Below are 25,739 nucleotides of genomic sequence, written 5' to 3'. Positions count from 1 at the left end.
CTAGTCAGATCTTCCTGGCCTTTCCTATTCAAGGCGAATATCTGGTCGCGATGGGGGCAGTGGAGCGCCCAGAGATGGCTGGCGGGTTTACCGACTTCGATGCCGGTCACCGGGATCTGGTAGCTGTGACCAAGTACAACTATTATGGGAACCGGCTTGTCACGGCATCTTTGGACCACCGAATGAAAATCTGGGACCTCAAGGATGGCCAGTGGCAGCTCATCGATACATGGCGTGCGCATGATGCCGAAATTCGCGATGTGAGTAACACACATGTTCGTTGCGAGCTCGATCAAGTGCTAAACAGCTCTAGGTTGCATGGAACGGTCCTTTCACAGGCCAGCATCTTGCCAGCATTGGAGAGGATATGCGACTGAAGATCTGGCAAGAAGATGTGACCCAAGCTCCTGAAACGGGCCGGCGGTTCAAATCCATCTTTCGCTTGACAGCACCTCATCGACACCCCTTTGTTTCCTTGGACTTCCGCAACATTGACTTGGAATCATGGCTTGCTGTGATCACACGCGATGGCTACTTGATGGTCTTGGAACCTGTCAGCCCAGACAGCCTGGCAGACTGGCAGACTATCGACCAGTTTAGAGTTTGCGCAGCACCTGAACGTGGCGAGGAGACCAGCTTCAAAGTTCAGTTCCACCAGGATCCCACTGATATTACACACACAGTGCTCCCAGAATCGGATCGAAAGAGTCTGTCGCTCGTGGTAGCAGCCATGGACACAGTCAAGATCTACCGTACCGACGCGAACCGGCGCTTTTACCATGCAATCGAGTTGAATGCTCTTGGCGGTCTCGTCAGGGATATTTCTTGGGCACGTGGCTCAGTCCGGGGCTACGATCTCATCGCAAGCGGAGGCAAGGACGGAATGATTCATATCTTTGAAGTTTACACAATTGCTGCCAATCAAGGATCGCAAACGGCAAATTCTCGGAAGGCTGAACGGCGCCAGCAGCAATCATCCTCTACCCGAACCACGTCCCAGTCTGGCATCGGGACCGCCTTGGCCAATCGCACACCTTCTTCGGCCTCTAGTCGCCAGGCTACTGGAGATTCTCAGTTCCGCCATTCGTTCAAACATGTGGCATCCCTTGATAGCAAGCACCTTGATATCTGGCAGGTGGACTTCTCCTTTGCTGGTAAGTGGTGAAATTGTCCTTCAATAATCAATCCATTGCTCATGGGTTTATCTACAGGTGATTCCTTGATGTCCTCCGGGGATGATGGCGTTGTTCGGTTCTGGAAGAAGTCGTTGTCTGGGGAGTGGCTTGAGTTTGCTGAAACTGACATGGCAGCTCAGTGATCTTTGATTCGGGTGGAAACCTTGACCTTGACGGGTAAAGGTTTGAACGCTGCAGGAAGCTCCGGCGAGACACCGCCAGCGATGATGTATGAGTACTGGCGCCGGGAACAAAACCATGGTGCATCGGGTGGGTAGCGAGTTCGATATTATTATTATTACATTTTTCCGGGCCTCAAATATGAGGCAAATGATACCCTAATGCTTATCTGAACCTTGTACTTTTGAGATTATCGTATAGCGTCCTTTTGGTAATTTCTCCAGTTGCGGGATGGCCACGCATCAAAAGCAGGAGCGAATCTGATGCAACCTGCGCCTAGTGGGCCCGACCAGTATAACTAGGATCAAGAATCTTGTATTTCTAAGGTCATCCTTATCCTATGTCGATGTCTCCATCCTTTTGATCGCATTGTCGGTGTATTTACTACGAATCCGCCATGGCATTGGGGCCTACTCTTGGCACCGGTCTGTTCGTCGGCGCCGGGCAGGCGCTGGCCATTGGTGGCCCAGCATCGCTACTCATGTCCTACACATTCTTATCGCTCCTTGACCTACTTCATGGTCACGACTGTCGCCGAAGTCGCCACTCATGCCCCAGCTCGACACGGTACATTAGTCACGAATGGCTTCCGATACATGACAGACAGTATGGGTTTTGCCGCTGGAATCCTACGCTGGTACACGTTAGCGATGTTCGTCCCCTACGAGATTACAACTGCGATGGTGAATCTCGGCTTGTGGAATCCCGGCTCAACCATTGCATTGCGAACGCTGCTCATCATGACTATCGTTGTGGGATCCAACTTCACGCCCGAGAGACACTTTCGAGCCTCGGAGCGGCTCTTCACTAGAGTCAAAATCGGCACGATTGCGTGTCTCCTCGCCTTGTCGCTTTCGATTGGCTTTGGAGGCGCGTCGGGACATGCCAATTGGGGGTTTGAATACTGGAGAAAACCTGGGGCCATGCATGAATACTTATTCCCCGGGTCTCTGGGAAGATTCTGGGGCTTGCTCCAGTGTGTCTTGCACAGCTCTATCGCTTTCACGTTCGCCCCCGAAATCATTGTCCACCGAGCTGAGACGGTTGAGTTGGTTCACACCGAGATTGGCGAGGTGCTAGACCCGACCGTCCAAGCCAATTTCCCCAGCAAGGTTGCATTCGATGTGGCCACAACTACGTTCCCGTATATCCTGAGCTCCCTGGCGATGGGAATCATGGCCCCATACAATGATCCGTTGCTGACAAACAATGGAGCTGGAGCTGGTCTTTCGCCCTTTATCATTGGGATGAACACCGCGCGTATCCGCATTGTCCCCGTCACCGCAACGCTGGCCATTCTGGTTTCGTCTGTTGCTTCGGCTCGATCGTTCTTATTCCTCGCTTCACGAGCACTATGTGCAATGTCTGAGCTTGGGCATGTTTATCGGGTTCTCAAAGTGCGCAACCGATGGGGCGTTCCCTATGTCGCTGTCAGTGCCACGGGACTTTTCGCCCTGTTAGCATTCATCTCCGTGAGAATTTCGAGCTCCATCACGACCACCTACTTCCTGCTCTTCGTGAACAGCTCCGGCTACCTGTCCTGGTTGGTATCGTGTGTGATATTTCGATATCATCGACAAAGTTCGGGACTCCGTCACAATACCAACTCTTATCAATTTGCCATTCAGCCGTTTGGGACATATTTCGGGGCTTTGATGAGCGTGATCTTGCTCATGTCCAATGGCTTGGCGGGAGGGATAGGAGGTCCTCGTCCCGGTCCCCAAATCGCAAGAATTCTCGCTGCCTATTGCAGCGTCCCTATCTTCGCAATCTTGTATTTCGGGCATCGGTTTCGAACGATGGTGCCTTACCGGACATCCCATAGTGACCCGGGAGTGCACGGCGGCCACGAGCTCCGGCGTAAAACTGTCTTCCAAGTCTCCGAACCGCAGCAAGGAGGGTCTTCCCAAGTGGCTTCACCTGGAATCGTCTAGGTGAATCACGTATGGTAGATGGCAATGGAGGCGTTAAAGTTCGATTTCAAGCCTGATCGAGGAGACCGCGGCGTACGTAGAGAAACATCACGTATATTGGGAGTTGTGGCGGATTCGTGTACCTTGATGGCCGTGAACATGTATTATTAATGGGTTGGTTTCTGTTGTATCAGTAGTGTTGCCCGCCGTCTGAATATCACGAGTCATCAGGGTTGTTGCTAGCTACTCGTTTGTCATCGCTCTCTACTTACCAATCCCAGCGACCCTGGCAACGTGATTCAACTTCTTTTCTCTTCTCTTCCTCTTTCCCTCCAATCCACTTCCCTTTTCCACCTCATTGACCATGATGGGTTCTTCGCTCAACCATCCTTCCTACTGATTGAAACTTAATGAACAGCAGTGAGCATTTTCTGACCGTTACCCAGACTTGGGTGGCTCGTGCTGCTGTTGCGTGTAAGTATCGCCGGGGCTTTAGCCCTGAACCCCCACATGCCCCGGGACTCTGGAACAACCAACCTACCTTTCTAATTCAGGTTTGAACATTGACACTGCCATGATATCCAGCATCTGCCTGTCAAGCCATGACCATCTATCCACAGGCTGTGGACCACGGCACTGTCCTCACCACCCTGGTGCATGGGTCAAGCACCACTCCCATACTATACGGCGCGGGTCCATTGAGTGGACCTTACCGGGCGGGTTTCAATACGCTTTTTCGCCTTAATTTAACAGTCCTCGGATGATCGACTAACGGTTTGATTTGCTCCTGTTCCTTGCGCTTCGGTCCCTCTATAGTGGCAAAAAAAGGCCACCAAATCACTGGATTGGAAAATAGTATCGGAAGCCTGCTGGGTAGCCGGCCCCTTTTTACTACGGTGAGTGTCTTCTCTTTTCCACCACTTTCGGGCACCCTTTCCACCTCTACTTCTACCACTTCATCTTGGGCAGCTTCAGATGGAAACTATTATTCTGGTTCTCCGCACAGTTGCACTGTTCATATTGTGACCCTCTTTTCTTTTTCTTCTTTGGGATTTCTCCCTCGGAGATCAGCGACCAAGAAGATCAAAAAGAACTCTGGGCCAGATGACTGACTGATAGGCCTCAGTGCCTCAGGTCTACTACTCCGACTGGCTTTGCTACCCTTTTCTGTTCTCCTCCACCCCCTTCTTCCCCTCTCTCTTTCTCCCGACTTCTGCACTACGCCTCCCCTGCCCCATTCTTACCCTTCCGTCTCCCGGCCGATCTCTCTCCTCCCATGGATGCAATTCTCCCCATTTACCCACGTTCCATGCTGCTTGTATACTACACTTTCCATTCCAAACTGACTTTTGGGCCAACTCCCATAAAACAGTCTCCTGTTTATATATCTCTTTACTTGGAAAGAGTTCCCTGGCCCTTCTCGTGAATCTCACGCTTGCCGAGTCTGGCATTGCTGGGTTTTACTCCTGGACTTTCTCTCCCTCGCCCTTGCTTGGCTCACAAGTCCTTTCACGGTCTTTTTGCATACTTCTTGTTCTTTCTTTGTTCTATGCCCCTCTTGTCTTTTCATTTCTTTTCTTCGGAGCAAGCTAATCTCTCCTTGGAGAATCAAGCCTGGCCACCCAAGCCTGCCAAAACCCTTGAATCATAATGCTCAATAACTGGCACTCGATCGGGTTGCAGCCTTATGAAACGGGTGTCTCCCGTCATGACTGGGCTGCATGCCATCCTGGATGTGCTTACGGCTGAACCTGCCGGTCGGGTCACAATGATAGGGCCTTCTACTTACTTCTACGAACTAACTCAGGAGGGGCTTTGGTCTTTGCACTGACTAACACGATACTACCATTTTCTAGATGCTAACCACTAACCCTCCGCTGAACCCCCCACCTGCCCTGCACTCTACAGCAGCACCAGCTTGTCCTTGTCCACATTTCCGTGACTCGTGACTTTCTCTCCACCGGATTAGGTCTTCCCGGCGCTAGTCCGAGTTCCGCTTAGCGTGTCCCCAGAACAGCAGTTGCTGTTCTCGCCCTGTGTGGCCCTATTGATTACAGAATGACACCAATTCTTGGTATCGAGCATAACCATACCAGCAATACCACAGCCTGACTAACCTGACTAACCTCTCCCTCCGGGCTCTGGCTCTCCCGTCGCAATGCCTAACGCCAGAATGCCAATAATACCGCCAGGTTTGGCCCGCTAATCGTTTTCGGGTCGAGTCCCCCTCCCATGTTCCCCCCCCAGCCGCTGTCTTCCCTCGCAGTCCGGTTTTCTTCTTCGCTGAGGGCGCGACTGCTCCAATCCGCGCTATTCCCCTTTCGCTCCCTGCACTCGGGCTTTCTCTGCCTAAGGCCCTCCGTAGCCTCCTCCTTCGACCACTTCTCGAATCACCCTCTTTTCCCTCTCCTTTTCTTGTCTGCGCGTCCCTTCTCTACCCTCCGATTCTCCTTCACCCCTTCCCCATTTCGTTTGTTTCAGGCTCAACTCTTCTCGATCCAACCGTCTCGACTCTTCGCCTTCTTTTCTCCTCCTCGTCCTTGCGATCCCGTCGTCCTCCCTTCTCGCTCTCTCTCGACTGACCCTCTTCTTGGACGAACAACTCAACACGATTCCTCCTGCGCAAATCCTGTCTCGCTGATCACCTTATCTCGAATCGCCTCGATTCTTATTCCTACCTGCCACTTTTCTCGCGTCGATTCCTCCATTCCTCATCGCTCCACCCTTCAGCACACCGGACAGGCGCATTCGGCCAAGGTTTTCTTTCCCACCAGAGAGCCATCCGTAGCAGTCTGAACGCCATCATAATCCGCTCGATTACCCTGTGAAGAAGGTCGGCTGCGGCATTGACTGTGGTGTTTTCTCAAGACTCTACGCTCTGACGCTGTCGCCTGACTGGCTGTCCCCACAGGCCAAACGCGTCTCGTATTGGCAAAGGGATTCTTCAAGACTGACGCCACTCTCTCCCTTGAAGCGATCGTGGACATGCTCGTTGCACAGTAACGGGTCGGCCACGCCATCGTTTCTCAGCATATCTCAGTTTGTCGTGATCTGAGGGGGGGTAATCTGTCGGACTATGACAGATACCTCCTCCCTCGCCATCACGCACGCCACCACGGATCCGTATCCGGTCTCCGTCCCTGCTTCTCTGGGATCCCCCATCGCCAACGGGGCAATCTCTGACTCGGTCGCGCCCGACGAAGAAGAACCGTACACCATCAAATGCATCTGTTTATTTGATGAGGATGATGGCAGCACGGTTTTCTGCGAGGGGTGTGAGACGTGGCAGCACATCATCTGCTATTACCCGGACAAGCGGGTACCGGATGTGCACAACTGCGTCGACTGCGAGCCTCGCCAGTTGGATGCCCGGCGCGCTGCTGAGCGTCAGCGCCATCGGCGGATCCGAGAGCAGAGTGAGGACGGTGACCGGAAGAAGCGATCTGGTACAAAATCCCAGAAGAAAAAGGTCCGGGATGGCGACGTGAATGGTTTTGGACATCAGCGAAGCGAGTCGGGGGCTCGCGATCAACCCCCAGCCAAAAAGACCAAAACTGGTCACCGATCCTCTGCATCGATCAGTGCCCTCGCGGGTACACCGGTCCTTCCCGCCGAGAGCCGAAAACGCCGTTCGTCGACCTCTGTCGCCCCCAGTCCTACCAAACCTCCCGCTCCTTCTATTCCCCTGTACTCCAACGAATTCCTCCGTCTCTATGACCATGATGATGAACGTGTCGACATGGACAGCAACCTCTTCCACAATGTGAACCTCCTGAGTGATACCGCGTCATGGGTCAAGGATCCGGAGGCCCTGTCTCGGGTGACTAATGGAGGTGCTGAGAATACTTTCAACCGGTCCGATGCCGCCCTCGATAAATCTCGCTGGCCCACGTTAACAACCGATACCATCACTGATGCAACGGTTGACATTGGCGGCAGACACCCAACCTGGAAAGTCGTCAAAACTCGGGATGCGGTGCAAAAAGACCATGTCGTTGGCGAAATCACAGGCAAAGTCGGCATTTTTGACGACTATTGTCTGGATCCCAATAACCGTTGGCCCGAGCTCCGTCACCCCGAGCCCTTCGTTTTCTTCAGCTCCCACTTGCCTCTTTACATCGACAGCCGCCATGAAGGCAGTATTCTTCGTTACACCCGCCGGTCATGCCGCCCCAACGTGACCATGAAGATCTTCATCACCAACGATGTGGAATATCACTTTTGCTTTGTTGCAAAGGAGGACATTCCTGCGAATTCCGAAATCACGATCATGTGGTATCTGGATTCTCAGTTCTTCGGGTCCGCAAATGGCCTGGTCAAGCAAGAGGATAGTGCGACGGAAGCCCCGGCTATCTGTATCAGCAATACCCTCGCGAATTTTGGCGGGTGCGCGTGCGATCAGCCAAATTGCCTCCTTGCCAGCTTGGACCGGCGACGAAACCCAAAGTTGCTCGAGTCCTCTAAACAAACAAACGGCAAACGCAAAAAGGCGAAATCAAAGTCGGTTGCCTCCCCACTTGACACGGGGCGTGGGTCCACTAGTCGCGCAGGAAGTGAGACTACCAAACATCCAGAAGAGGATGATGTAGCGGTCGACAGTCGTTCTACTTCTGGCTCAGTGCGTGGTCAACCTCGTAGCCGCGATCTCAGCCCTACGACGGCTGGTCTCTCGGAACTTTCTACCCGTGAGAAGCGAAAAATTGCAGACGCCGAGAAGCAGTTCCAGCAACTGGAACAACAAGACCATCGTCCAACGACTCAGCGAAAGAAGAAGCGGGTAAGTGGGCCACTAGCTCAATCACCTGCGGCGGTTTCGACTGCCACGCAAGCGGGGTCTTTTGCGACTCACCGCGGCTCAACAAAATCGCTGCATCTCGACACCGTTGGTCGCTCTCGCTCACCCACCACCGCGATGTCTCCTGGTTTTGTTGCCGCCGGTCGTCAGGGATCGCCTCGCAAGACCTCTGGGTCTAACACTCCCTTTGCCCACTCTCCTCTCAGCCGTCCTACTTACGTTGACTCGGCTATCCAGTGTGACATGGATGAAGTGGAGTATCAAGCAGCCCGCGAAGCGCTTCCTCAACCTCGTCCTGCTTTTGTCCCAAGAACTGTCCGAATCCTCCAGCGGTTCAAAGCAGATCGTCTTCGAGCTCAGGAGCTTGCACGTCAACAGCTATCTTCGGCTGGCTCGGATTCCGCCGTCACTGCTGGATCCTCATCCCCAGCTCTCATCAACTCTCCCATAACGAAGCAGGAGAAGTCTGATGTCATCATGTCTGATGGTATTCCTCCCGAGTTGCCTCATCAGGCAGATGTTGAGATGCAGGATGTGACCCGTCCCTTTTACTCCGACAGTGTTCAGACAGACGCTAGCAAGCCAGTGATTCCACCTCCATGGCCATCTACTGCTGCACACAACACCCGACTCCCCGGTGTCACTACTCCAGAGCGCGCCAACCTCCGCGTCTCCATGCCTCCACCAAGCATCCCCAACGTCTCCGCCACTGGGAGCCCTGGCTCGATGTCTGCTGCCAGCCTCGCCTCTCCCATCACCGTCGACACATCTCCCCACGCTACTGTTCCTCCACCTAGTGCAATTGCACCGACTCCGACCCCAGCCAAGAAGAAACTCAGTCTTGGTGATTATCTGATTCGACGAGGTACCATGGCAACTCCAACATCTGAGAAGACCCAAAGCTCGGTCCAAGCCAACGCCGTACCCTCCACTCTGAAATCACCATCGATTCCAGGCTCAGGGCCCACAACCAGCGCAGATGGGGCCCAGACTCCAACTAAACCGTCTCCGGATGGCAAGTCAGAGTCTCTTGGGTCGCCTGATGTAGCGATGAAAGACGCGCCAGAATCAATCCAGCCACGCATTCCTTCCATTTCTTCGTGATCTGTCTTCAATACCCCCTTTTTTCTTCCTTTTGCTATTTGACAGTAATACTTGTGGCCTGGTTTGACTTGTGGTTGTTGACGGTTGACGAAACCTCTCTTTTCGCAAGGGATTTACGTTTCTAACGACTCAAAAATGTTCTTTCGTGTGACTTGGATTGCACCCCTTGAGGTGCGAACCAATGGCGTTTTATTAGGTTTTGGCTCTATGCTTTGTGTGACGTCTTTTGACTTTGTCTTTGTTTTTGTTTACTTGAAAGGCGTACATGGCGCGACCATTCACGGTCGGTTTACGGAAATACCAGGGTTCGGTTCGGTCGGGTTCGGTTTGGGATGGTCCGTGTCTTTGGGCTATTATGCTTCTTCTTTCCTGTTTGTTTCTTTCTTCTCTTCCGTCCAAGGAATGGCCAGCTTTGGCTGGGTGCCGGAAGCATACTCGAGCCTTTGAGATCTACCAACCATCTCATTGTCTATGACATGATCTACCGGACTTTCTTTTTCTCTCCTTTACGGATCGATATCCAATGCCAGAAACAGGACTGGCTTGCTTGTATGAACAATTTTATTCTTACCTTGTATCCGTTTCCATTGCTTGTAAGATAGTAAGGTAGTAAGGAAGGGATGATAATCGTGTTATGAAATTCAAAGTTCAACACCTTCGACTGGATTCCCACCGTTTGGGTATACATTTGCCTCTCGTTGCAGCATCCATGTCGTCATTGGGTAGAAAGAGAAACACGGAGTACTTCCGGACGCATCTACGGCCCCGACAAGGCTCCGATGAGTCAATAATCAACCTGAGACGGAAACTCCTCACACAACATCATCTCATATTCTGCTTCAAACATTCACCATCCGTTACACAGATACATGAAATTCTGAGAAACATGAGCTCTGCCAACCACGAGACCATCTCCCTGAGCGAGATACCCTCTCATCGCTCCTCCGATGACGTGACTCCATTGGAGATCGAGCAGCCCTCGCTACCCCCCGCAGATGGGGGAAAGCTGCGTGGCTATTACTCGCGTCATGCTGTCTTATTCAGTTACCAGTTTGGGGTGTGCACTAAGTGCGAATGGCACGAGTACCTATGACAATATCTAATTTAGGAGACTAGGATTCTCGAGCGTCTTTGGTATTTTCCAAGAGTACTACAGCACGCATGATGTTTTGCGAGGCGATAAAGGGGACCTGGCTACCGTGGGAACTACATCAACAGTATGCGGAAAGCCATTACACTGGGGAATACGATCTAACTGAATCCTCCAGGGTCTTCTATACCTCTTATCACCTGTGACCTTCACCCTGTTGACACGATATCCACGCCTTCAAATTTGGTGCATTCCAACGGGTCTAGCCATTACCATAATCGGTTCTCTTTTGTCGTCTTTCTCGCAGCAAGTATGGCACCTCATTGCGACCCAGGGTATCATTTGTGCTATCGGTAATGCGCTCATGTTCAGTCCATCGTCTCTGTATATGGACCAATGGTTCATACAGAAGAAGGGACTTGCCCTTGGAATTATGTGGGCGGCTAAGAGCATAACTGGTGTGGCATTGCCCTTCGTGGCGAGTGCTTGTTTGGATAAGTTCGGTTCTAGTACAACTTTCAGGGCTTGGACTGTCACCACGGTATGATGCACAAGCCCATTGTTGCCTTTTTTTTTGTCCCCAATGCACATGAGATTATGCAGGCAAAGGGCTCGAACGATCCCTTGTGCGTCCATATCTAACATTAAACAGCTACTCACTACCCTACTCTCCCTACCGTTCATGAAGCCTCGAATACCCGTCTCACCCTCTGCGTCAGCCCGACGTCTGGACCTCAGTTTCCTGAGATTAGCCACGTTCTGGATGCTCCAGATAGGCAACATAATCCAAAGCTTCGGATACTTCTTACCCTCCACCTATCTACCATCCTATTCGACCACAACAGTCGGTTTATCCGGGACAATGGGCACAGTGCTAGTCTCGCTCTTCAACGCGACTTCTATCGTGGGAGGAATCTGCGTGGGAATGCTGTGCGATCGTTTCGCAGTCTCAAACATCCTCCTTTTCTCCTCGGTAGGCTCAGCGCTATCTGTATTCCTTCTCTGGGGCATGGCATCATCTCCGGAATCCGAATCGTCTCAGACGGCAATTGCTCTGCTCACTCTATTCTCCATCTTTTATGGCTTCTTCGCGGGTGGGTTTAGTTCTACCTGGTCAGGTGTCATTAAGCAGATTAAGCGTGATTCTTCTGCGTCTTTGGAGACGGGTTTGGTCTTTGGCCTGCTTGCTGGAGGGCGAGGGATTGGTAATGTTATCAGTGGTCCGTTGAGCACGGCGCTGATCAGGCAGGGATCGCTGAGTGGTCCGCAAGGTAATGCTGGAACTGGCTTTGGGACTCAGTATGGGAGTTTGATTCTTTTTACTGGCATTACAGCGATTTTTGGGGCATGGAGCTGGATGTGGCGGTATATTAGTTCTGGGGTTCGCTGCGCCAGTCGCTGAGAGCAGGTTGATTTTTCAAGTGCAGGGGCGGAGATTGGGTTGATTTCATTCCAGTGGAATCGGTTTGAGAACTAGATTCAATTTTTGAAATGATAAATCCATGAAGAGCAAACATGATTACTTATCGAGTATGAAAATCAAACATGCAAAGCAGTAAGGTCCAGGTCGACCCGTTCCTTAATCTCTAGTCACGTGCATCGCGAGCTTCAACGCCTGTCATTCCACCAGAACACTTTCCAGGCGCAACCTCCGGTCCACACTCCACCGCCGTTGTAGCTTCATTTCAAGTCGCTGTGACCCTCAATTACAACCATGGCGACGACTGATTCGGCTGTTCAAGACCCTCTCCTGTCGCTTCGGCGCGCGATTGCTGCAGGTAGCCTCCCAACGCCGACGACCTCCTCCGAGCTGTCAGACCAGCATGCGACAGACAACCTCGCCCAGGCCTCACACCTCTTCTTCTCCCAACCATCTCCTCACACATTTCCTTTGACTGAGCCCACGCGCTTTGTCTCGAACACCACAGAAACCGCCGTCGATCTCCGCAGTATCTTCTTCGCGTGGCAGAAGAAGGATGTCGCGATTCCAGAGTACATTGCCTCTGCGCAAGAGCTGAACGAGGCGCTCAAGCAGAAGGAGCCGCAAGAAGGGGGCAAGGAAGAAGTGGTTCAGAACCTCGTTTTCGTCGAGCGTCTCGACCTTATCACCTGGCTGGAGGGTGCTTCCGACGAAAGCGAGCACATCAAGCCTCTCGAGGGTGCAGCTGCCGCTGCCGAGGCCGCTGCTGTAGCTGCAGGCCAGGCCCAGGCAGAGGCTGCCGCCGGTGTAGCCTCTGGGGCCGTTGGAGGCATTTCGACAGTGCCCAGCGGAGCTGCTGGAGCACCTGGCCAGGCAGGTCGCCCACAGAAACAGATTGATCCTCGCCTGCAGGAGATCTACAATGGGGAGCGCAAGACGGGGGACCGTAATACATTGCTTCGAGGAATCAAGCCAACAGTAAGTTGATTGTGCTATCAGAGCAGATGGACATACTGCGTGATCGGCCCACAGAAACTAACCCTCCCTTTCCTCTCCAGGACTTCTCCCACGTCCGTAAAAGTGCTGCCATCTTTTTCGACCGCAGCCGTGACCGTGCCGGTCAGCCCGCGAAACCCGGCGTCAAGCCCTCATCAATGGTCCCCGCACCCTCTGCCGGCCTGCCCATGCCATCCCGCAAATCCAGCTCTCGCCCCGATCCCATCATTCTCCTCTCGCCCTCCGCCTCCTCTCTCATCCGCATGTCGAACATCAAGTCCTTCCTACAAGACGGTGTCTTCGTGCCTCCAGATCACCCAACCTTGAGCATGTCCACCGAGGCCAACTTCATGGAACTCAAGCGGCCGCTGCGTCTTAAGAACGACCCCTCCAATCCTTCCGCCAATGCCATCGGCTCGGCCGCCGGCGGCCGCGGCCCCAAGCCTACCAAATTCATTCTCGTTGACGGCACAACCAACTTCAAGCCGGAGTACTGGTCACGTCTCGTGGCTGTCTTTACTACCGGACAAACCTGGCAGTTTAAGTCGTACAAGTGGTCTTCACCACCAGAACTCTTCAAGCATGCTACCGGTATCTATGTTGGCTGGCGTGGCGAGGATGTCCCATCTACAGTTAAGGGCTGGGGTCGTGGAGTAAATTCCTTTGCTGTTGAACGATGGGATGAGAAAGGTGGTATCAACGGTGGTGGCCGCTGGCGGGATCGGGAAGTTGTCGAGGGAATTTGGACCGCGATCGAGGAAGGCATGAGACTCCGAGGATGGGGATCAAAATAGAGAATCTTTCCCCTTACCTCTGTTTCGCATACTTTCTTCCCGTGTTTTTAATATTCTGGGCATGCAGCTTCCCCTTCTTACTCTTTTCCCCGTCTCGCGCCACGCGCCTTCCCTTTTGTCTCCAACTTCCACCTGGCCCAGAAATCTGGTTTAAGTTTGATGGCATGTGCATGCAGAGTCCACGTAGGTTCCGGCGTTTCAATGGGGAGTTTAAATTAACATTAAAACTTGATACATTCAACTGGTTTTCGACGGCTCTGTGATAATAGCTTCCAAATGACGAATGAAAATAAATTATTCTGATATTGCTCTGCTGAAGACTGTAGCACTTAGAATTCAGGCTTGAAATCGGTGTCGTTATGGACGAGGTTCGAACTTCCATTCAAGCTTAACATTGGGCCGCTCTGCTTCCATGTCCTAGGTAGTCAGGACGTTGCTGAAGATGATCTTCCGGTCAATACCCAGTCATTCCTCCGATCCGGTTTTCATTGAATTTGTATGATGCGTAGTTCCCAATATTATTTAGGGGAACGTAGGTATTTGCTGAAAACTCTGTCTAAGACCCCGTGGTAGAGTTTATCTGCAGATAGTACCCAATAGATATTTGTAACTCAATATATAGCAATTGAAAGTAATGGGCGTACTCGCCGTTGGTGAATTCTTCAGTCCTGTAGATTCCCGGGGTCGGACAAGTATACAGTGGAAACCCGAAGGACATCCCAAGCACAACACAAGAGCTCTTGGTCTCTTGTCTGCTCTGAATCAATGTAAAATAAATCCTATTTTAATTTGAATCTATCAGAATATTGAAAAATAGCTTTATTAGTAATCAATATGTGAATAAAATCTAACCAAATCGACTCAATTCTCAAGTTGATATCAACCTTTTTCAGCCTACACTATATGTTTGTATCTATTTTTTACCGTTTATTTATGCAAATTAAGCTTTATTCTATGCTGCACATGCCATAACGCCGAAATTCTGCCATTGGGGGGTCATATCATACATAAACCTCAAAATATCATAACTTGGCCATTTTGATATCAAATCCATTCTGGTTTGCACTATAATTTATTTTTCTGCTTCCTCCATCAACAAGCACCGGTAGCTCAGGGGTTAGAGTATGGGATTGCAGATCCTAGGGTCGGGCGTTCAAATCGCCCTCGGTGCTCAACTTTTTGTTTGAGTTTATCTCATTTTTTCCTAGTTTTTTGATATTTTAGCCATTTTCGTCGCACTCTCGTCGCATTTTCGTTCAAAAAAGCGGGAGTATTTTTAAAAGGGTTATTCTCTTTCTAAAAATCCATGTTTGATCTCGATTTAAAGGGTTATTCCACTATCAGCCTTAAAAGAAGTTTGTTGTACGTGGGCGGAGTTCCATGTTGCATATTCCAGATACGGTTTAACCCCTTTTGACCCGAACTTCATCCTGTATCATCACGTGATCTTTTACGATGGTCTAGTATGTCATGTTCGCCATAACGAGAAGAGTAATTAACTTCCATCAAATTGCCCTTAGTGTTTGCATATCTTTTTATCTCAGAGGTTATATATCACATGCCTATCTTATGTATATATAATGCTTGAAGTGTGCTCTTAGTCATTATTACACGTTCATTCCAACAGTCCATTCCATTTTTCCGTATTCCATCTAATCATCTTGATACATGTACGGCCGTTTATATTGCTTGGTAGACAGTGGACATTTTAGAGCTCTTAGGCTTGTAATAGATCTCACCGCTTGTTCCTTCTCTTCCTTCTGCTTAGTAACTTCGTTAAATGCCACTTAGTGCATTGTTCTGTATCTGAGATGTAGTATAATGTTGAAGAACGCTCTCCCTGAATTCACCTGTCTGAGATCCCGCGAATTACTACTAGAAGAAAAGTATAATCACCAAGAGGGATTTAAACGCCCGACCCTAAGATGTGCAATCTAGTGTAAGTAAGAAAATACTGTTATGACGGGCTTAGCGGATTTTCAAAAAACCGGGCGGAAATTATAGCTCCAGGACTTGCGCCGTGATTTCTCCGGGGGTGAAGCAAGGTTACTCTAAGTACATACCTAGAGTGAAAAAGACGTTAGAGTACCCTGCCCGAGGGACTAGGAGATCCCGGTACGAGTAAATTGTAACTGAGAATCTATAACAACCATCATGGAGCACATGTTATCTTTGAAACACCAAATTCTACATTTACCATGCCCGCTGCTACCACTATCCCATTTCGAAGAATATCGTACGTCAATGAAGAGCATTACATAGGGGATTTCCTATGACGGGTGGTGGTTCCCCCTTTGACCGCCGCCGCTTTAATGAGGACGCTCAGACTCCGACTCACTGAGTAAAACTCAGTCCAGGCTCAGAGTCAGTGATCGCTCAGTGACTCGTTCAGTGACTCTGACTGGATGATCCCTGATTGCTCAGAGACCATCCGAGGCCATCTATTGAGCACCCAGCCTTAGCTAAGGCCATACCAAAATGGGTGCTCGCCCCACATCGCTTTTGGGTCGGAGGATGATTTCTGATGGCCCGAAATGAACCTCAATTTTAGAGACTTGTAATGCAACTCTCACTTTTCACAATCCCTGACACATGAAGTCAAAAAAACTCAGCTAATTGACGCAAAATTACAAGCACAGTCCCCAATTTCCAAGCAATTTTGCATAGAAGCGATTAAATTGGATAGTTTCACTGAGGAACAAGGAATCTATGGTTATGCCAGTGCTGAAGGGTCCAAAGCGCCAGATTATCAGATTATCAAAGAGTTCCTCCGCTGGTACATTCATTCTACTCGAGGACGTCTCAGTAAAAATGGGCGACCGGTGATGAAGTCAGTTCTATCGTGCTCAGAGAGGCTATTTGGTGGTTTTGAGGAAGAGATGCAAATCAGCATCGTAATGCAAGATCGGACAGAGATATTCAATGTATGCTTGGATCCTGAATTATTTCGCTGCTTTCCGACCTATCGCTAAAAATTGAACAGAGGATCCAAAGGTCATTAACAGCGGACGGAACCATTGAGAAGATCGAGTCTCCAAACCAAAGCTTACCAAAAGGGATTTCATGAGAACAATATATTCTTTGTGGCAGACGGCTCATCGCCGTTCTATGCCAGGGCTACTCAAAGTGACTATCTCACTGGCCCTTCAACTATTTTCTTCATTGGCGCGAGAATTGGAGCTTTCATACCAGCCCATGAGGACAAATGGAAAGAGGTCTCCGATACAAGGTCAGGAAAATCTGTGAGGACAGGTAAAATCCGAATCACCAAAATGTTCGCTCTCAGCTCGCACTGGGCAAAGTGAGCTCCATCTTCGACTCTTTATGGAGGATTAAGATGGGTAACCCATCTCTACAAGGGTGTGTGTGTTCCTGCAGATAAGGACGGATCTCTGTGCACGACAAACCATTTTTTTATATTTATTATCTGTCTCAGCCAGACAGCTCCCTGACTGCCACTCGTTTCAAATATTATGTAAGCCAAAATAGCTTGAGAATCAGATGTCGGACTTATTACGGGGCTAAATTTATTTGCTAAAAGCGTGGTGTCGCCATTGTGTATATAACGTGGTATGAGCTTCATTTAAATCGAGGCTGGGAACGATATGTCCGATTCAAGTTGAAATGCTAGCTGACGGCGAATAGAACTCTTTCTCCCAAGCTGCCAGCTCGAAATATCTCGATACAGTTCGAAGCGGTGCCTTTGACGCCACTGCACCCTCAAAACAACATGTCAGGTAAGGCGCCGCTTGCAGGATAAGACAAGCTGTTTCTTCCGCCATGGCCAGGTTCTTTCCCAATGATTGAGCCTGTATGTCAAGCAAGCTTCGCTGGAGTTTTATCATTTGCATAAGAAGTTCCAGCCGATATGACCAGAAGGTCACAGCAAGACCTGCCTTTTGGGTATTTTGGAAGCGGATTTGGTATGTTTCATCTGGGAATGAGGGTATGCAAATCGAGTCGACGTCGACAAATTTGCTTGGCATTGGGATATCTGAATGCCAGTATAGAGGACCCTGCTCGGAAGCTTTCCAATTGCTTTCCCAGTCTTCTAATTGATTGAAGATGACCCGGTAATCATTCAAAAGGGAGAGAGCGAGTTCTAGATTTTGATCCGTAGAATCCGAGGTTTCTTGATTAGAATTGTTGAAAGCGGAATTTCCACGCCCATCAAACCATCGATCTGTTTGGTAGAAGAGCCCGGGAATCTGCAATGCGATATCGTGAAGAAACTCCATTCTAGCCTTCTGAGCATTCAGAAATGGGAGACGTATCCAATCTGGATCTGCTAGGAAGGTTGGGGTATGCCTGCTGATTCTAACAGAGAGCTGTGGAATTGTTAGCCAAAGTAAGAGCAGTGAATATTAAAAGCGTACAAATATTCCCCTGAATCCACTAAAAGCCTGTCGCATGTGAGGTGAAGAGAAATTGTTCGGCCCATAGAGCTCTAAGATGCTTAAGACCCCACCAACGTGGGCGGAAAGAGCAGTCTCTGAGTATTCATTTTCGTTCACGAACTGGAAATAGTAGTTAGAAAAGGAATGATTTTTTCCCCATTTATGGACCTGGTTCTCACTTCAAATGCCAGAAATGCTATCGCTAGTAGCAGAATATATTCCAGTTTGGCCTTTGATTTCGCACTGCGTTGACTACTCTCTATGACCTGTTGGATATGCGGACGTGACTTCTTCAAGGCAGATGTGTACGATGACTGTGCAAGTTGTGCTAACTCTTCGTCATTTCTCAAGTTTCCCATGTAAGTCGCGAGGAGACTGAAAATGGGTAAATTGAGCGAATCGATCTGCAAAGACGTGAACCGCAGTAAAGCTCGAATGCACAATGCTGCGCTCGAATAATGGGGGTCACCTCGCGATATTCTATCGCCCCTGAAGACACCCCCAAGGGGATGAGGTTCAAAGTCGTTAATCAATGCCAAGAACGTCAAGCGTCCAGGAAAATCAATGGAAATTATATCAAATGGTGGGCTTGGTTTAGTGACAGCTAGCGTAGATTTTCGAGATGGAGAATCATCCGTGCTAGTACTCGTACTTGAGCTCTCAAAGTTGGCGTTGGCTGATTTCGGCTTCCTTCTATTTTGTAATGCGTAGACTAGCGCTTTTTTGTCACTTTCTTGGGTCAGATTTGTAGCGTTCCGATTGATAAACGTTCGTGAATCTTTGGGGCCACTGCATTTGACACCAGATTTGCAACATCGAAGACACTCAGGTTTGTTAAGGTCACACTAATTGTTTAAATTTGTTTCTATAATTAATACAGAGTCCGAGTATATCACTCTAAGAACGGAACGATATGCATACCTTCTTGCGGCGTCGTCGGCATTCATCGCATCCTTGAGAAGCTCCTGGGTAGAGCGGCATGGCACGACTCGGCAATCAGCAGAAAGCTCAAGAGCATCCTATGTGGGCCACTGCTTTGCAAGGAGCGCGCAGTGACTGCCGAATATATGCTGGTGCTTGTCAGCTTCGCCCGACGATCCCGCCCTTTCGCCACAATCGCACTAGTCCCAAAAAGGAAGTCACAGCGCCCAAGGATCGATAGTACATACTTTTTATACTTTTCTCTGGCGCATCCTCCATGCAAATGATACGTAATCTGGGAGTCTTCATTTTTGTTGAATAATACATTATATCATGCAATTGTCAATGATTACAGACTAGTACCGAACACCGATACTCTTATAAATCAACTATCTGGACAGGGTATAAGAAGGAAGAGCAGGTACGGTGGTTTAATTTGACATACATTCAAAAGCATTCTACTCAATTATCTGCAACCATGAGCTCCCGCACTGCTGTCCTCCTCATTGATCCGCTCAATGACTTTCTCCACCCCGATGGAAAGTTGTATCCCACCATCAAGGCTAGCTTGGAGGCGACCAATTCTTTCGAACATATGAAGGAGCTGGTTGCCGGCGCAAGAACAGCCCACATTCCTATCTTCTACGGTCTTCATCAAGTCACCAAGGATGGAACTTACTCAGGCTGGAATCACATGAATGCGTCTCTGATCAAAATTAAACAAAATGCGGCCTTTTCCGAGGACTTCGGTGGCCAGATTCTGAAAGAATTGGAGCCTCAGCCTAGCAACGGCGATGTAGTTGTCTCTCGACACTGGAACAGCAGGTGAGTATTAGGAGGCCAACTGCATTCAAGCCATTGATTTGTATAGAGAGCGATGCTAATTTACATAACGCCAGTTCCTTTTCGAACACCGACCTGGAGTACCAACTCCGGCAGCATGATATTACTCACGTCGTGATAGCGGGGTTAGTGACCAACTCATGCGTGGAGTCTACTGCGCGGGCTGCTCGTGAACTGTAAGTATTTCTGAGCTACCTGGCCTTTTGATTATACTTTTCTAAGAACTCCTTCGGATTGAATAGTGGCTTTCATGTCATTTTGATGTGAGTTTTAATTTATTTCTAATACTTAAGGCTGAAGGTCTCAAGACGGGGATGCTAACTTCAAAACCAGTACCGATGCAACTGCCGCATTTTCGATAGAGTTGGAAAAGGCAGCAGTCAATCTAGTTTGGCCCTTGATTGCAGATCAGCTTATGACGGCCAAACAGTGGGTATCCTCCTTCTCAAAGGGGCGTATCTAAGTGTGGAAACTTCAAACAGAGATTGAGTGCGGATAGAAGTATCACTAGGGAGGTGCCTTATTGCGTGAATTAAAGAGGTCCTCTCCGAACACTGATGTTATGTACAGTACAGCAATCCCATATAGCGCTGTTACATTTCGGACGTAAACAATCTGCCCAACCTTTTTTCAGGTTATTCTCTATTTCTTCCCTGACCTGCTAGCTCACCTTCACCAGAACCGCTTCAACAAAATTATCTCGATAAGTTCCGTGGACGATTTTGATTTCCCGTTGCAGTTGCAATATTTCCTCATTGGCACGCCTAAGCCTTCGCGAGTTCCTCAATATCAGCGCGGCGTTGAAGGGCACGCAGTCTTCTTTGATGAGCCTTTCCACCACGGTGTGAGCGTGAACGAAAATTTCGGAGTTCATCTAAGGCTGAGACCAAGTTCTCCGCCATGATATGAGTTAAATCTCCGCTCACTGCAGACCTATGAATGCTTGGACGGGGAGATCCGGGTTAGCAAGCTGTGTGTACATTATGGGAAACACTTTTCCAATCTAACCAGCCTCAGATCTCATACTCACATGATATTTGTTGGAAGGATGGATTTCTCATCTTAAGAGACTGTTTTATGTTGAATGCTTGGGATACCGGCAAGGACTGAGATTTGTCTTCGCGGGAATTAGACTGAATGTAGAGATGGCCCTTAGAGGTTAAGACGAAGCCTGGTATTTCAAAAAATGCGGATTTCAAGTGAGTTTGAGATTAAGAGAAGTCAACTCTTCGGGAAAGGATTTAAATAAAGCTCATTCCGGAGCTTTGACCCTTCTAGGCAGCCGAGGTAGCCTAGGAAGTATAGATTACGCAGCACGAAGTGATGAAGCCGCTCGAGGCATTAGGCTCAGTGGTTTTGAGCCGTAAAATTGAGCACCAGATTTTAAAATTGGAGAATATGCTGAGTACCTGCCCATCGTGTATTATGATACTTGCATGGATCAGTGAGTCTCAATTAACGTTGTTCATGCGTAAGACATGGAAATGTCTCTCGCATGCATACACTCTAAGGCCGGCGTAAATCATTTCGTCGATATTTTGAGCGCTCTCTTTTGACCACTCTCTTTTGAGCACTCTCTTCATAAAGTTGAACTCTACGATTTCTCATTTGTTATGAGGATTAAATCGAGAAACATAATTTATATATTTTGGAATTAGTGTTGTTTCCCTTTGATTGACTTTTCGTTCTGTTCAATGAATTATTTCGAGGATAAACTGACCTATTTGAAATTTCCAGCAGATAGTTAAAGTACACGGCTTGGAGGCGCTTATGTTTCTGAGTATGTACCCCAATTACTATCAAGTTCCATTGATAATATATCAAAACCTTGAGGAGGGGTGGTATTGAACTAATTATATATCATGTTCGAAGGAGAAAAATAGGATATTCAGTATTCATAATTGAGGGCGCCAAGGTAAACGCCCGCATTGAATGCGGCTTCTGAAGCATAGCTTTTTCGTGGGCCATCAACATAATTGCGAGGCTTATCATGTTCTCTTCGCTCCCAGGATCCGTGATCGGTAGGGAAGTAGGAGAAAGAAGTAAAAGTAATAATCAAATTTCAAGCTCCTAGGAGCGGCAAAGCGCCATGGTCCTATTGCCTGCTCATTGGCCGCTGCAAGAAATCTTGTCCTCTCTCCGATCGGGAGAGTTGTAGGATTAGTCTTCCTCCGAGATCATCCTCGTCAGTAGCATTCAGCTGCCAGGAGGCTATTGAATTGATACAAACTACTTGTCTGTTGAGCGATTCGAATACATGTAGATCGAATTGGAAGTCGTAGAAGATTAGCTCTCCATGCTCCCTGGTCTCTGACCTCTGCAAGAAGCAGCATACTAAGACAAACTAGACTTATTATTCCCAGGAGCTTGCAGACTTCAGTCAGAATTTCATAGGATAATGAGGCGTACTGCTCGGTGTGTACTCCTAGGAGGTAGTATTGTCACGCAATTGTGCAGCTGTTCGTGATGCGTAACTTTCCTTGATGGGGCACTTGAGCGTTCTAAAATGGGGGAGAGACTTTCGTGAGGGGTACGTAGCGTGCTGCGTTTTATTGGGGTGATTGAGTCAGACCGCTGGCTCCTATGTAAGCAATGCTCAGAGAACAAACCAGAGCACTCAGATCAGGCTCACTGAGCAGATCAGAGTGATCAGAGAGCTGCTCAGCGCGCTCAGAGACGTGCTCAGATCTACTCAAAGAGCAAAAGCGGCGCTCAGTGAGCACTAAAACGGAAAGGGAAAGCCAAGACTTCGCATAGGAAATCCGCTACTTAGGTCCGTCCCAGTAACACGAAATAACAATTCATGTTACACCATTTCTTTTTACTAAGTTAACAAATGGTAAGGAATAATTATTAAAATTCCTTCCTATGGGGTTCCATATTTACCTAGGCCCTAGTCCCTATTCTATCAGGCTATAAGGAGCCTCACTTCCCCCTTCTGATTGCTTCTTATGCGTAGGGGTGGACAACGCCGTTAGGTAATTTGATGAAAATTCTCCTATATCATGTATGAGATATGGCCAAAGATGCCACAAAGCATGCCAAAAAGGATCCTTAGCTCTTTAGCCATAAATGGACGCCAATACCTTACTCTATTACCGAGGAAGTATGTAGTGGAGTTGGTCTCGGTATGTGGAGCCGCCCGAGGCACGACGTACTGTGCTTGCGGAGAGAATGTTGGCGGCGAAGTCCGTGGAGATTGCTCTGCACTTGGGGGTCCTCTATGACTGGTACGAATTTCACGACTATCAATTTTCGTGGAACGGCTCTATAGGGAAAGGGATTCGAATACTGCAGATATTCATCGAAAATCATAGATACAATGAAAACTGCGCCTAGACTATCTATATTCCATCGTCAGTCATGCACAACTGGTAACGAAGCACGAGACCTGAAAAGAGAAATGAATATTATTGATGTCGAAACTGAGCCCTCAGGCTTAATTATAATACACGTATGGAAACCAATGTAAGGTTTTCTATGCTGACATCTCCTCGTTTTGCACCGTAACAGTTGTCTCTTTAGTGATGCCACTGCGTGATTCCTCCAAAATCTGGCGCGCACTGTCTCCGTCCCCCCAACCATCATTCGCATCTCCGCGGATATATGTGTGGGTTCGTGACGTGACGTGAGATCGAGTGTTGTTGTGAGAATGCCCAAACGCATGAGGAGTAAGCTCGTATGTCGGCCTGGGTGAACTACTGAAATTCTTCGCCATCGCGATAAAGAGCGGTCGCAGACACGGAACAGAAGAAGTGATCACCACTAGACCTGCCTCAATAAAGGCCCAATGTAACAGCTGGGCTTGTGAGATTGTAGGGTCTCCGGGTTGATCAATTGAATGGAGTGTGACCGTCTTGATGATACAGGCGACCATGGCACTAGAAGAAAGTGGCGCGACTTATGTTAGTGTTATTGCGGATATGAATATCTTTCCGGGGGTTGAAACAAGTTCGTCGATGCACTTACAAAAGACCCATACTGAGAAGACAAAGCAGCACGATCTTGATGCGCAGTCTGAGTTTCAAGCTCCAGAAGCTGTAGACTGGGAAGGCCGCAAGGTAGAAATCAGTGGTCGTGTTGAAAGCTAGAGCAGTTAGCAAAGAGCAAATTCGCTATTGTAGCCAGGGGATATGAAAGACGAACCGCCTTGTGTGTAACCATAGACCATCTGAATTTTGACAGGCATACAATATACGTCTGTTATAGTAGGATCAAAGACCGCCCTGATGTCCTTGCACTGTGCAAATATCAGAATAACCGGGACCACGTTCACGAGCGGTTGTAGTCCCAGCAGTATCAATAGAACAATCCTCGCTTTCGACTGCAGCGGAACGAGACGACGAAGGTACATTATGAATGCGATACGGCCAATCATACATGATATGACGCATAGAGATTGTGCCACGAGATAGTATTTGATGTTGAGTATCTCCTGATCATGTCTGATGACGGCGTTGCGAGCGAGACCAGCCTGGACAGAGATTGTAACGCATGCAGCGCCGGGAATGAGGAACCCCTATAACCGGAAGCATGATAGCAAAGTCAGCCATTGATTCTGCTGGAGGGGACAGTTTGACGCACCAACGCAGCGATCATAACCACATCGTCGGCATTGAAGTTGGAGATTTTAATTTTGGCAACCACTCGGAGAGCCATAACTATAATCGCGGCCGCCGTTAGAGCCCATGCTGTTGCCAGTACGCTAGTGCCGGCATTGTAATCTTCCTCCGACAGTGACGAAGCCATAGTGATGAGACTTGCGAAGAGTCTAAAGGGGAGGGGGCCAGTTTCTTAAGTGGCGGAACCTGACTGCGCATTCGAGGGGGTAAGCTTCGATCTAAACCTTATTGTACTCCTGGGAATCAACGGCGACCTTTTAGGCCCAGAGTTGTGTGCGTCCTGATCTAGCTTTTTCCCATCCCTCCGTCGGCAGTACTTCGCTTCGAATGGTTCAGATGGCCGGACATGACATTGGGATCAGTGGGGTAAGGCTTTTGGGGGTTTTGCCTGAACATCCGGCAATCAATGATGGCAAGGGTCTTTCGGCTTTCGGTACCAGCCCTAGTATCCACTGTAAGTAAGTACGGTAGCAGTCCTTCTAACTTAACATCGGGAGGTGAAGGGTAGTTGATCAACTTCGATTGTATGGAGCTGTCTTGCCACTTGCTTCGTTCGAGCATCATTGGTTCTTAATTGTAGTGGAGGCGTATTAAATGTCGCTACTATCTTTTCAACCTAGTGCCTATCTGTGGTGCTAATTTCACTTTTATTTGAAGACCGGATGTGATCTGGGTGATTTAAAGAAAAGGAATTTTAGGAAATTCAAACGTTCAATGTGAGATACCGGCCTTCAGATTGGTTTCCCATAGATTATTGAACATTTATAAGCCATTACTGGTCTACAAAAGCGAGCACAAAACAGCCTTCCGTGATCCTTTCGGCGATCTAGAACAACAGTTCGGGGCTTGCTAGCCCCAATGGGGATAGTTGACCCGGATAGCCACCAGGGCTCCAAAAGGCAATATTGAGGCAGTGATGCCACGATATAAAGTTTTCTGTCGGTGCCTCGGCCGACGGAAGCCACCAGAAAACTTAGCATTTCGAGACACGAGATAAAAACTCTTTGCGGGACTGATTCCATACTTCTGCACCCCGTTAGAATTACCATTTTTGTATGTCATTTCAGAAATTTGGGGGAGAAACAGACATTGATCAGGAAGTTGACATATCGAGCCAACTGATTACATGAATAATTCTTACTATTCATTGGTCGTTTCCCACGAATGAGACTCTCGGATAAACATCCGAATTGTGATTTCAAGTGGCTCGTGGCCGTGTGGCCCGTGGGACAGAACATCAAAGCTTTTGTGAGTCGCATAGGTGGGAATATAAACCATAAGCTAAGGAGACTCCGTATGTGCCTTTGAGCACTGGGACTACCATCCGGCTTGGCTCAAATCTAGACCCTGCCCCATCAATTGGGCCATCGGGATTTGATGGTATGCAATTTCCACATCTTGTCTACCGATCGGGTTCTTTCGTCGAACGAGAATACCTCGGAGAGATCCAAGGTTTGGTGGCTTTAAGTCTGTGACTCCTGAAGCCTTC

General features: G+C 48.9%; 8 protein-coding genes across 8 annotated transcripts; 6 read left to right on the top strand and 2 right to left on the bottom strand.

The window, feature by feature from the left end:
- Positions 1 to 50: 50 nt before the first annotated feature.
- N7473_001285 (putative nuclear pore protein (SEH1)) lies at positions 51 to 1,318 on the top strand (the record flags this gene model as incomplete). The annotated part of the gene is made up of 3 exons (XM_057147225.1): positions 51 to 260; positions 314 to 1,154; positions 1,212 to 1,318. The coding sequence occupies 3 exons, from the start codon at positions 51 to 53 to the stop codon at positions 1,316 to 1,318; spliced, it is 1,158 nt and encodes a 385-aa protein (XP_057015111.1).
- A 434-nt stretch (positions 1,319 to 1,752) lies between these two features.
- Positions 1,753 to 3,289, top strand: N7473_001284 (putative proline permease; the record flags this gene model as incomplete). The annotated part of the gene is made up of 2 exons (XM_057147224.1): positions 1,753 to 1,876; positions 1,932 to 3,289. 2 exons carry the CDS (start codon positions 1,753 to 1,755, stop codon positions 3,287 to 3,289), a joined length of 1,482 nt encoding a protein of 493 aa, XP_057015110.1.
- A 3,055-nt stretch (positions 3,290 to 6,344) lies between these two features.
- On the top strand, positions 6,345 to 9,167 carry N7473_001283 (putative PHD finger and SET domain protein; the record flags this gene model as incomplete). Its single annotated transcript, XM_057147223.1, has 1 exon — positions 6,345 to 9,167. One exon carries the CDS (start codon positions 6,345 to 6,347, stop codon positions 9,165 to 9,167), a length of 2,823 nt encoding a protein of 940 aa, XP_057015109.1.
- An 886-nt stretch (positions 9,168 to 10,053) lies between these two features.
- N7473_001282 (putative MFS monocarboxylate transporter) lies at positions 10,054 to 11,659 on the top strand (the record flags this gene model as incomplete). The annotated part of the gene is made up of 4 exons (XM_057147222.1): positions 10,054 to 10,226; positions 10,276 to 10,384; positions 10,436 to 10,798; positions 10,910 to 11,659. The coding sequence occupies 4 exons, from the start codon at positions 10,054 to 10,056 to the stop codon at positions 11,657 to 11,659; spliced, it is 1,395 nt and encodes a 464-aa protein (XP_057015108.1).
- A 312-nt stretch (positions 11,660 to 11,971) lies between these two features.
- Positions 11,972 to 13,467, top strand: N7473_001281 (RNA polymerase II accessory factor CDC73 family protein; the record flags this gene model as incomplete). The annotated part of the gene is made up of 2 exons (XM_057147221.1): positions 11,972 to 12,655; positions 12,736 to 13,467. 2 exons carry the CDS (start codon positions 11,972 to 11,974, stop codon positions 13,465 to 13,467), a joined length of 1,416 nt encoding a protein of 471 aa, XP_057015107.1.
- Positions 13,468 to 17,081: 3,614 nt separating this feature from the next.
- On the bottom strand, positions 17,082 to 18,223 carry N7473_001280 (uncharacterized protein; the record flags this gene model as incomplete). Its single annotated transcript, XM_057147220.1, has 3 exons — positions 17,082 to 17,795; positions 17,844 to 17,984; positions 18,044 to 18,223. The coding sequence occupies 3 exons, from the start codon at positions 18,221 to 18,223 to the stop codon at positions 17,082 to 17,084; spliced, it is 1,035 nt and encodes a 344-aa protein (XP_057015106.1).
- Positions 18,224 to 19,263: 1,040 nt separating this feature from the next.
- N7473_001279 (cysteine hydrolase family protein) lies at positions 19,264 to 20,091 on the top strand (the record flags this gene model as incomplete). The annotated part of the gene is made up of 4 exons (XM_057147219.1): positions 19,264 to 19,610; positions 19,685 to 19,804; positions 19,871 to 19,891; positions 19,962 to 20,091. The coding sequence occupies 4 exons, from the start codon at positions 19,264 to 19,266 to the stop codon at positions 20,089 to 20,091; spliced, it is 618 nt and encodes a 205-aa protein (XP_057015105.1).
- A 3,015-nt stretch (positions 20,092 to 23,106) lies between these two features.
- Positions 23,107 to 24,377, bottom strand: N7473_001278 (uncharacterized protein; the record flags this gene model as incomplete). The annotated part of the gene is made up of 4 exons (XM_057147218.1): positions 23,107 to 23,509; positions 23,598 to 23,715; positions 23,775 to 24,147; positions 24,213 to 24,377. The coding sequence occupies 4 exons, from the start codon at positions 24,375 to 24,377 to the stop codon at positions 23,107 to 23,109; spliced, it is 1,059 nt and encodes a 352-aa protein (XP_057015104.1).
- Between the last annotated feature and the right edge of the window lie 1,362 nt (positions 24,378 to 25,739).

Source organism: Penicillium subrubescens (assembly GCF_028828155.1).
Source record: "Penicillium subrubescens strain IBT 31985 chromosome Unknown utg000001l_segment0_segment0, whole genome shotgun sequence".
NCBI classification, from domain to species: Eukaryota; Fungi; Ascomycota; class Eurotiomycetes; order Eurotiales; family Aspergillaceae; genus Penicillium; species Penicillium subrubescens.
Note: the sequence above shows the minus strand (reverse complement) of the source record. Positions and strands in the feature narration are given on the sequence as shown.